The following is an 11,066-nucleotide window of genomic DNA, read 5'->3' as shown; positions in this document are numbered from 1 at the left end:
ATTTTTTGGTTGCAGCCGTCATTGTTGTTTGGCGGGCCCGGGCTGGGGATTCGAACCCGCCACCTTAGGTGTACGTGGCTGGCGCCTTAGCCGGTTAAGCTATAGGCGCCGAGCCCAGATAGGTCATTTATAACTGCAAAGGGAAGTGCCCCTGGAGCAGTCCAGCATTTGCCACCTAAATCAAGTGATCCAGCTGAGTGGTACTAAGCTGAGACCCTGGTACAATGTGCCTCCTGAAGACACCACCATCAATGAAGAATGCCCACTGACTGACCCTGGACTTTATCCTCTAGTGTACAGGAGATAAAGATACAGGGTCAAAGGACCTCTGAGGAAATAATCAGGCAAATCCAGAACATGGGGCATCCTATAAAATGAATGGCTGAAAAAGTCAATGTCAAGAGGGAAAAAGAAAAAAAAAGGTTAGGATGACTCTTCTAGACTAAAATTGCCTAAGGAGATACAATGAAATAGAATCCTGGTTTGAGAAAAAGCCCCATAATAGGCATTCTTGGTACAAGAGAGGACATTTGAATAAAAGTGGTTATTAGATGGGATTGATCTTCTTTAGGTATGATAGTGTTCTTATGGCTCTGTGGAAGAAAAGACCTTAGTAATCTTAGGCATATTGAAGTATGTAGAGGTCAAGTGTCATGATAGCAAATGGTCAGACAGAAATGTTTGTGTCTGTGGTCATACACTGCAATAAAGCAAATACAGCAAAATGTCTATGTGTTATTTTTATAATACGTATTTGAGAAAAAAAGACAATGACTGTAGCAGGTATGTTAATGGTTTCTATTAAAAAATGGAGAGGGAAGATGCTCCTCCTTCCATGCGCAGTCTCAGGCTGGCAGAGAAGATATCACAAGGTAGCTCTGGGAAGGTACCAGGAATAAGGAGCTTTAATGTTTCCTTCTGCCCTTTTTACCACTTAAGGTAAGCACATGCCCCAGTAACTTGAGGGTAGGGAACACACAGACCATTAACAGAAGACAGGAGGAGAAATGATCCTTCTGCCCCAGGGAATGGGAGAGCTGATCACACTCTGGTGGATGGTCCCTCTCAAATCAGCTACATTCTTCAGCCTAGGGGCCTAGCTTTGCTCACAATTCAAGCCATCAGGTGAAATGGGGTTTCCTGCTTGTGGTAAATGCTCATCTTTAATTTGGAAAGGAAGATAACTTCTCCGTCCCTTAACTAAAACACTCCATCTCCTGGAAGCCCTCGCTACTCCCAACGGCTGTCAGTTGCTCCACCATGCGCCCCTCAGTGCCCATCATAGCAGCAAACCCCAGCAGAGAAGTGACACGCTACCCAGGGGGCATAGTTATTCTTGTCTGGCTGGATGATCTTCAGGTCCAGAATGAGTTCAGCAAGCACCAGGAGGGCGTCCAGAATGACCAGGCAAATGATGATAACCTACAGACAGAGGGGAAGAGCCAGAAGCCATGAGACCCAACAGGGACCCTCCTCTCATCATTAAGAGCTGGTTTAGAAACATGTGTGAGGCTCCGCGTTAAATCCAGCCCGGGCCCACCAAACAACAATGATGGCTGCAACCAAAAAATAGCCAGGCATTGTGGTGGGCGCCTGTGGTCCCAGCAACTTGGCAGGCAGAGGCAGGAGACTCGCTTGAACCCAGGAGTTGGAGGTTGCTGTGAGATGTGATGCCACAGCACTCTACCTAGAGGAATAGCTTGAGGCTCTGTCTCAAAAAAAAAAAAAAGAAAAAAAGAAAGAAAGAAACATGGGTGAAACCACGTGGTAAAGATGCTGAGGATGGGAGGGAAAGACTGCTGGGAGGGACCCTATTGGCGGCCAACCCCTCTCCAGCAAAAGCCCCATCCTTCCTGCCATCTCCTAGGTCCAGAGTATCTCTATACTGTGCATCTACTGACCTTGGTCACTGTTTCTCAAATACTGCCTCTTAAACTGAACTGCCACTTCCTAGATGACAAAAATTAAATAATCAGCTTGGCGCCTGTGGCTCAATCGGCTAAGGTGCCAGCCACATACACCCAAGCTGGCAGGTTATAATCCAGTCTAGGCCCACCAACAACAATGATGGCTGCAACAAAAAACAGCTGTGCGTTGTGGTGGGTGCCTGTAGTCCCAGCTACTTGAGAGGCTGAGGCAAGAGAATTGCTTAAGCCCAGGAATTGGAGATTGCTGTGAGCTGTGATGCCAAGGCACTCTACCCAGGGTGACAGCTTGAGGCTCTGCCTCAAAAAAAAGTAAATAATCATTTTTAAAGTTTTTATTTCTCTATTTTGGGGGGTTACTGTTGTCTGGGTACCTGCAGAATAGATGTTTAATAATTCAACATGTCCTGGCCTCCTGCAGATCACTGGGGCACAGCAATGGCCACTATACTCACAGACCAACTCCCACAGAGCAGGGAGGTGCTTGCCTGGCTCACATGCTCATCAGAGCTGAGGATTTCCTAAAGACTGAGAAGAGCTGCTGGGGGGAAAGATAATCTCGGAGGCTTTGTGACCTGCTGATGGAGGAGGAAAAGTGGGGATTAGGGTGGTTGGGCAGTTTCACTGATAGCTATTGCGGGAAATAGCTGGTGGTGGTGGCAGTCATAGTGACGGAGATAACTAATGGCAGGCTTGGCCCCTAGCTCCTGTATAATGCCGCAAGCCTTGGCACAGCCTCAGCATTACCAAAGCTTCAGTGAGAACACTAAGGGAGGGGTGGAAGGGACAGCATTCTGGGAGACGGCGGTGGAATCACAACCCTATAGGACCCTTTGTGACACCTCTCTCCCTTGGAATTTCTGGACCATTACCTCCTTCCCACAGGGCCTCTCCTCTCACTCTTTCCAATAATAGATTTTGACCTCTGAAAATTAATCTGTTATCTTGGCAGTTTCTACAGTGTCAGGATGAAATTAAATAAGGCCTATATGAGAGCAAACTGTTAATCCTTTGACCAGTTCAACCTGTAGGTAATTATTTCAGTAATTAAAGTATATGATGACGTGGTTTACTATGAAAATTGTCCAGAAAATTGCTTTGTAATGTGATTTTTACACATATCCAAATTCAGCAACTTAATAAATATTCAAGCCTCTGGTGATTTTTTTTTTCTTCCATCATTTTATTTTAGAGCTAAAGGGATCTGAGAGCTCACGTGGTCTAAAATCCAGGCATAGAGACTTTAGGAACAGACCTAATATTCAACCATAAGAAGGAATAAAGTTCTGATATATGCTACTGTGGGTGAACCCAGAAAACATCCTATTAAGTGAAAGGAGCCAGACACAAAAAACCACAAATTACATGATTCCATTTATATAACATGTCCAGTCCTTAGAGACAAAATGCAGATTGATGGTTGCCAACATCTGGGAAAAACAGGGAATGGTGACTGACTGCTTAATAGGTACAGAGTTTCCATTTGGGGTGATGAGAATGTTCTGGAACTAAATAGTGGTGAGTTCACTATTACAACATTGTAAATGTACTAAATAAATGCCACAGAATTATCTACTTTAAAATGATTAATCTTATGTGAATCTCACCTTAATTTTCAAAAGAAGCCACCAAAAAGAAAAAGGAGACAGATTGACCCAAGTATACAAAATTCCAATGCCTGGTAATCCCCGAGGCCATGAATTTCCAATTCATAAGGCAGTACTAGTTTTGAGGGGAACCACGGCACAAAGAAAAATGCTAAAAATTCAATGAAGCCGGTTAATTCCAAATCCTCACCCTGGCAAAGACAGCCATGGCCAGCTACACAGGCCAGAGATACAGGGTACGGGCCATGGCATGAGCTTTAGTGTTCTCCTGGGGAGAAGGGGGATGGCCACATTTTATACACCAGAGCAACAATGGGAGTGTGACAGGAGGTAATGCATGGAGAATGTTCAGCACAAGGCCTGGCCCATGGTGCTAAGGAATAAAAATGAAGTCCTTGACTTTTGGGACAACCTGCCCTTGGCTTGCTTCTATCCTGTCCTCTCAGAGCTTTCCTGGAAGCCTGAATCACCCCATGTTCTCTCCTTTGGTTGTGCTAGTGAGAAGTGAAAGCAATTATCATGTCACCTTGGCCACTTCAAACTACCTGAGAAAGGGATTCCTGTTTGCTGATTCTACCTGCAGAAATCAACACCCCTGAACCCTCATCTGCTGCCCCAGCCTGTCCTCCCTGTTTCCACTCTGAGTCTCTATATAAATCTGATGTCACCCCCCACTACTTAGAACCTTTTTTTTTTTTTTGAGACAGAGCCTCAAGCTGTCCCCCTGGGTAGTGTGCCGTGGCATCACAGCTCACAGCAACCTCCAACTCCTGGGCTCAAGCGAGTCTCCTGTCTCAGCCTCTCAAGTAGCTGAGACTACCGGCGCCCACCACAACGCCCGGCCATTTTTTGGTTGCAGCTGTCATTGTTGTTCGGTGGGCCCGGGCTGGATTCGAACCCGCCACCGTAGGTGTATGTGGCTGGCGCCTTAGCCACTTGAGCCACAGGCGCCGAGCCCACTTAGAATCTTTGATGGCAGCCCACTACCTACTGATAACTGTCCCTCGCCTCCTCTCTTGCCAAGTTGGCTACACCTGAGCCACAGACATCCTTCTCTGTTCCTTGGATGCCACGGTCTCTTTCCTGCCTGGGCCATTGGTGAATGCAGCCCCTCTCTAGGAAAGCTTTTCCCTTCCTTCCCACAGGGTCCCCGCCTGCTCAGTCTGCAAGTGGCACCTCCTCCAACTCCAGTTCTTGATCAGGTCTCCCTCAGGATCTCTCAGAGCCCCTTCTGTCTCCATTTGTAAACAGTATTTATCTCAGTGGTAATTCCAGTAACTCATGCCTCTCCACAGACTGTCAGAACCTTGGGGAGGGCAGGGATATGTCCACCAATTTGCTGCTGTAAACAGTAGGTACTCAATAAGCAACTGTCAAATAAGTAGATAAACATCTTGTTTTACAAGTCTTTTTCCCTAGAGTAGGCCTAGTGGCTCGGTGGGCCTAGTTGGGGTGGGGATATCCTGAGGGGTGGTCCAGGGCTCCTCAGGCAGCTGGAAGGAAGTTGGCCCTTCCTTCTCCTGAAATTGAAGGTTTGAGATTTCAACCCCAATGACTTAATACCATGTTTCCCTTCCTGTCACAGCCAGAGAGGAATGAGCTGCATGTGCTGTTGGCTTGCTTTGTTTTTTTAAGCCACATGAGTGGGGAAAAAAAAGACCAAAATAAAAAAATCTTTTCATCTTGGAACTAAGTCAGTGATGGGAAAGGAAAGGGCTGCTCTCTCTGCTTTCAGAAGGGGCACGGGCTCAAGGAGGAGCTGCTTTACTGTGGCTTAGGATACCTGCAGCAGTGACCCCAAACTGGTTGCCTCTGAGAACCAGACTGCCAAGGAGCTGTGCCCTTTCCTAATGCCACCAGGCCTCCTGCAGAACCCACGAACTGAAATGTACTTCCAGACACTACCTGCCCACCACAGGGCCAGCCAGGCTTACCTGCACTGGTCCTTTGATATCAGAAAGGTCCTTTACAATGAACCCCACAGAAAGTTCAGTTCCCTTTGCCCATCTGTGAGGACCACACCTTCCTCTGCTGTTCTCCCCATAACCATACCTGGAGGATAGTGGAGCGTTAAAGCCGGGCAGGTACTTCTGGCTTCATTCCACAGGAGACTCCCCTGGTGATGCATTTTCAGAGCAAGGGACCCTTTTGGCCTTGTTCAAGAGCAAGCACTCAGCTGTCTCCAGTGTTTGCCTTTCAATTTACTTTGTGTATACGTGTGATAAAATTTGTATAATGTAAAATTGACCATTTTAACAATTTTAAAGTTGGCATAAAGTTTGGTGGCATTAAGTATATTCAAAAGGTTGTGTGAATCTAGTTCCACAACATTTTCATCACCCTATATGGAAACCTGACCTCTGGCAACCACTACTCTACTTCCTGCCTGTATGAATCTGCCTGTTCTAGACACTTCCTATAGAATCTATGGTCTTCTATGACTGGTTCTTTTCACTTGGCATACTGTTTTCCTGATTCATCCACATCATAGCGTGGATCAGCATTTCATGCCTTTTTATGTCTGAAAAATATTCCACTGTATGGACAGACCACATTTTGTTCTTCTTTATTTTTTCTTAGAGATAGTCTCACTTTGTTGCCCTCAGTAGACTGCCGTGGCATCACACAGCTCATAGCAACCTCCAACTCCTGGGCTTAGGTGATTCTCTTGCCTCAGTCTCCCAAGTAGCTGAGACTACAGGCGCCTGCCACAACACCCGGCTATTTTTTGCTGCAGTTTGGCCAGAGCTGGGTTTGAATCCGCCACCCTCGGTATATGGAGCCGGCACCCTACCCACTGAGCCACAGGAGCTGCCCCTACATTTTGTTCTTAATGAACCTTTTATTTACTTTCAGATTACGGTTGTTTACCCTCTGAGAGTGCAGGATATGCCCACTGCAACGTAGTGTGGCATGGGGTACCTGGCATGTGGTGAACATCTGTGGGCTGGAGGAGGCAGTGGCAGAGATGGTTCCACCCTGGTCAGCCGCCTACCCTTCTTCCCCTGTCTGGGGCATCTTGGGCTTCTGCCCCACCTACCTGAAACCTGTGAGAGCTGAACAACTTCCTCAACTTGCTCCTGAAGTCAAGGGGAGGCCTGGGTGCAGGGACAGGGGCAGTAGCTGGGCCAGAAGCCTGGCCTTCCTCGTCTGAGGCTGGCGTAGGTGGCAGCTGCTGGTCCTCCTCATCCTCCTCCTCTTCATTCTCCCACTTTTTGTAGTTGATATTCCAAGCTTGGTAGTCGTCACCAACAACAGTGAAGTGCTTTAAGAACTTGCTCATCCTCTGGCCGGAAGCCACCTTGGCCCTGCGGGTGACTGCCTGAAGGGGCGGGGACAGAGCACACAAACTTTAGGCAGGGTAGCTCTCAGAGCCTGTGGAGATTGCTCAGACCTGACACTGCTCTGGTGGGGAGGGGTCAGGCCTGGCCACTATGGATGAAGACAGCCCCAGGTGCTCAGAGCACTGTGAGGTCACAGTGGTTACTCATGTTTCTATTTTTGGAATCTAGGGTCTCAGTATCTATGAGCCAACAGGAAACTCCAGACCCCACTGGGCCTGTCTCTGTGGTCTGGTTAGCACCAACCAACGGAATCGGTGCTGCAGCCTAGTCACAAAATACCCACCACAGGGCCAGGCATAAATAGCAGAAGGGTTGCCCCATAGTTCAGAGACATCACACCTGAAAACTGAAGCTGAGAGAGGCAGAGTAGGGAGGAGAAGCCAAAAGTAAAAGTACCCAGATTTTCACAGAAAAGTCACGAGACTAATGATAAGTAGGGTGATGTTAAAAAAGAAAGGAAAGTCATGAGACCCTCACCCTTCATGTCACAAATTAGTCTTTGACAGGTGTAGCAAATGAATTTTTTTCTAAGTTCAGCAGTACTATTTTAAATCCCAAAGCAACAGCAAACATCCCTTCTCCCTTCTTAGCTCATTTACCCTACCAGGTATCAAATTTTTCACAAAGTTAAGTAATTTAAACTTACGGGTATGAGTACAAGAAGAGGTAATATAATCACTGGATCAGGAAAATAGCCTGATCAGATCTATGCCCTGAGGGAATCTGGAGGTGAGGTGGTGGCAGTCCAGATAACTGGGGAAAGACCAGAGAGTTAGGACACTTGGCTTTCCCCACAGAAAAATACAAAATCTGATCCCTGCCTTACTCTAGGCACACAAAAATAATTTTCAGATGCATTAACATTAATGTGTATAAGTTTATTTAAAAAAATCCTTGGCTATGCCTATAATCTTAGCACTCCGGGGGCCAAGGAGGGAGGATCCCTTGAGCTCAGGAGTTTGAGGTTGCTGTGAGCTTTAATGACACTACTGTACTCTAGCCAAAGCAACAGAGCAAGATTCTGTCACAAACAAAAAGAAACAACCAAAACCCTTTAAAAGTCTTACAACAAAATATGGGCAAGTATCTTCATGACCTCAGGATAGATTGCTTAAGACAAAAAACACAAAACAGATACTTTTATATGATATGCACATGTACACACACAAGCCTACAAAGTTAAAAGACACATCACAGACTGGGAGTTAATATTTGCAATATACTTAATAAAGATTTAGTGCCCAGAATATATAAAGAAATCTTACAAGTAAAAAAAAAAAAATAGAAAAAGCAAATTCTATGGAAAAATGAGCAATGGATATTAATAGACAGGTCACCTAAGAGAAAACCCAAATGGTTGAGATGCTCAACCTCACTAATACTCAGGAAAATAAAAACTGAAGTAATAATCGCACATCTTTTCACTCCTGAAGTTGGCAAGGATCTTCAAGTCTACACATCAAATGCTGGTAAGCATGTGAAACAATGGGGTCTCCTAAATACTGAAGATAGGAATAGACACTGGCACCTCCATTTTGGGAAGCATCTTGGCATCGTCAAGTTGAAGTTAGCATTTTTTTTTTTTTTGAGACAGAGTCTCACTATATCGCCTTTGGTAGAGTGCTGTGGTGTCACAGCCTACAGCAACCTCAAACTCTTGGGCTTAAGCAATTCTCTTGCTTCAGCCTCCCAAGTAGCTGGGACTACAGGTGCCTGCCACAACGCCCAGCTATTTTTTGTTGCAGTTGTCATTGTTGTTTAGCTGGCCTGGGTTGGGATCAAACCTGCAACCCTCAGTGTATGTGGCTGGCACCATAACCACTGTGCTATGAATGCAGAGCCACCAAACTTTTCTTAATGACATGTTCAAGAATGTTCACTGAGCATTAGCTGGTTCTCATGGTGCACACCTGTAATCCTGCTGAGGCAGGACAATTGCTTGAGCCCAGGAATTTGAAGTTGCTATGCACTAGGCTGACCCCACAACACTCTTTCCCAGGCAACAATGTAAGACTGTCTCCAAAAAACCAATCAAGTGTAAGAAGACAACGTAGGCTGGGCGCAGTGGCTCCTAACACTCTGTGTAATCCTAGCACTCTGGGAGGCCAAAAAGGGCAGATTACCTGAGCTCAGGAGTTGAAGACCAGCCTGAGCCAAAGTGAGATCTCATCTCTGAAAAAAAAAAGCCAAACACTGTGGCGGGCACCTATAGTCCCAGCTACTTGGGCTGAGGCAAGAGAATCATTTAGGCCCAAGAGTTTGAGGTTGCTGTGAGCTATGATGCCACAGCACTCTACCAAGGGTGACAAAGTGAGACTGTCTCAAAAAAAAATGTAGAAGAATATGAACAAATACCATTTAAATTAAATTTAAAAATATATAGAAAATGTTATACATAATTTTTGAAATAAACATAAGTGGAAACATACACACAAAAAGGGATTTCTGCTTCTAAACATGATAGAGTAACTGGTAGCAAATTATCTCCAATGCCAAAAACAATTATAAAACTAGAGAAACATAAGAAATTACTATGATCCCTTAGAGAAGAGAAAAAAATGAGGTGAACCCCACAATCTCCCTGGGTTTGTGCCTGGAGGTACTTTGTGGACTTGTGAAAGTAAAGACTATTGTTAGGGCTACTGAGGCTCCTGCCCCTCTTAAATTTGCATGGCAAGGCACCACAAAAAGAAAAGCTGTGCAGAAAAGGAGATCCAAAAAATGGACTATGGGTGCTTGCTGTGGCAGCATATATATTAAAACTGGAGCAATACAGAGAAGATTAGGATGGGCCCTGTGCAAGAATGACATACAAAATTTGTGAAGCAGTCTATATTTTTAAAACAACAACAAAAACAAAAAATAGGCTTTGGCTGAGTCCTAAACTTCATATGTGCACAGCAAGACTCCATAAAGCAGGGCAAAATATGACTTTTAGGAAAAAAACTCACGAGGAGCTATAAACTAAACAACTATCAGAGATTACCCAGGACTGGGTTAGGACATGTGTGAGTTCCCAACAGTCAGACTTTGTCAAGCACCTATGCATTCAGTAGAAATTCCAGGAAAGCCATGCTTTAAAAGTAAACCTGCTCTAGCCCTAGAGTAAGGGCTACCTTAGGCTCATTCCCAACAAAGGTTAAAAATAAGCCTTGAAAAGATCAAACTGATCCCCAATGAAATCAACTACCTATTGGAACAAAACTCAACTCTATTAGTAAGACAATCATATACACTTAACAATATAGAATCCATAATGTCTAGCATACAATAAAAATTACTAGACAAATGAAGCAGCAAAAAAATGTGGCCCACAATCAGTAAAGAATCAATTAGTAGAAGACTCAAAATGAACTTAATAAAAAAAAAATAGGGTGGTGCTTGTGGCTTAGTGGGTAAGGCGCCAGCCCCATATACTGAGGGTGGCAGGTTCAAACCCAGCCCTGGCCAAACTGCAACAAAAAAATAGCTGGGTCCTGTGGTGGGCTAGCTATCCTGCAGTTGGGGCTACAGGCATACACCCCCATGCCCAGTAATTTTTTTGGTTTTTTGTAGAGATGGGGTCTTGCTATGTTGCCCAGGCTGGTCTTGAACTCTTGCCCTCAAGCAGTCCTCCCACCTCAGCCCCCCAACATGCTGAGATTACAGGCTGTGGTAGTCCCAGCTACAGGAGGTTGAGGCAAGAGAATCACCTAAGCCCAGGAGTTGGAGGTTGCTGTGAGCTGTGTGACGCCAAGGCACTCTACCAAGTGCGACAAAGTGAGACTATCTCTGCAAAAAAAAAAAAAAAAAAAAAAACAGAAAAGAAAGTAAGACTCTGTCTCAAAAAAAGGTCAAGATCTATGCTGGGTACTGTGGCTCAGACCTATAATTTTAGCACTCTGGGAGGCCGAGGCAGGCGGATTGCCTGAGCTCAGGAGTTCAAGACAGGCTGTGCAAAAAACAAGACCCCATTTCTACTAGAAATAAAAAAAAAATGAGCCCGGTGTTGTGGCAGGCACCTGTAGTCTCAGCTGCTCAGGAGGATGAGAGAAGAGAATCACTTGAGCCCAAGAATTTGAGGCTACTGTGAGCTGTGATGCCATGGCACCCTACCCCAGAGTGACTGAGTGAAATTCTGTCTGAAAAGATAAAAAATAAATATATAAATAAACGCATGTATGCATGCATACATACATACCATTGACCAT

At 45.2% G+C, this 11,066-nt stretch overlaps 1 protein-coding gene and 1 non-coding gene across 2 annotated transcripts in view; one reads left to right on the top strand and one right to left on the bottom strand.

Annotated features, from left to right (window-relative positions):
* The window catches only part of HVCN1 (hydrogen voltage gated channel 1), a 33,968-nt gene that overhangs the window by 5,963 nt on the left and 16,939 nt on the right, over nt 1–11,066 (bottom strand). The window contains exons 4-5 of the mRNA XM_012809024.2: nt 6,573–6,854; nt 1,318–1,422 (exon numbers count right to left, since the gene is read on the bottom strand). Of these exons, the coding sequence (XP_012664478.1) occupies nt 1,318–1,422; nt 6,573–6,854 (387 nt within the window). The remainder of the gene's footprint in view (nt 1–1,317; nt 1,423–6,572; nt 6,855–11,066) is intronic.
* LOC111727291 lies at nt 9,609–9,716 on the top strand. The gene has a single exon (XR_002774873.1). It is a non-coding gene; the product is annotated as a U6 spliceosomal RNA (small nuclear RNA).

The sequence above is a fragment of the Otolemur garnettii genome, unplaced genomic scaffold (genome assembly GCF_000181295.1).
Source record: "Otolemur garnettii isolate 467f Iridium unplaced genomic scaffold, OtoGar3 scaffold00099, whole genome shotgun sequence".
NCBI lineage: Eukaryota > Metazoa > Chordata > Mammalia > Primates > Galagidae > Otolemur > Otolemur garnettii.
Note: the sequence above shows the minus strand (reverse complement) of the source record. Positions and strands in the feature narration are given on the sequence as shown.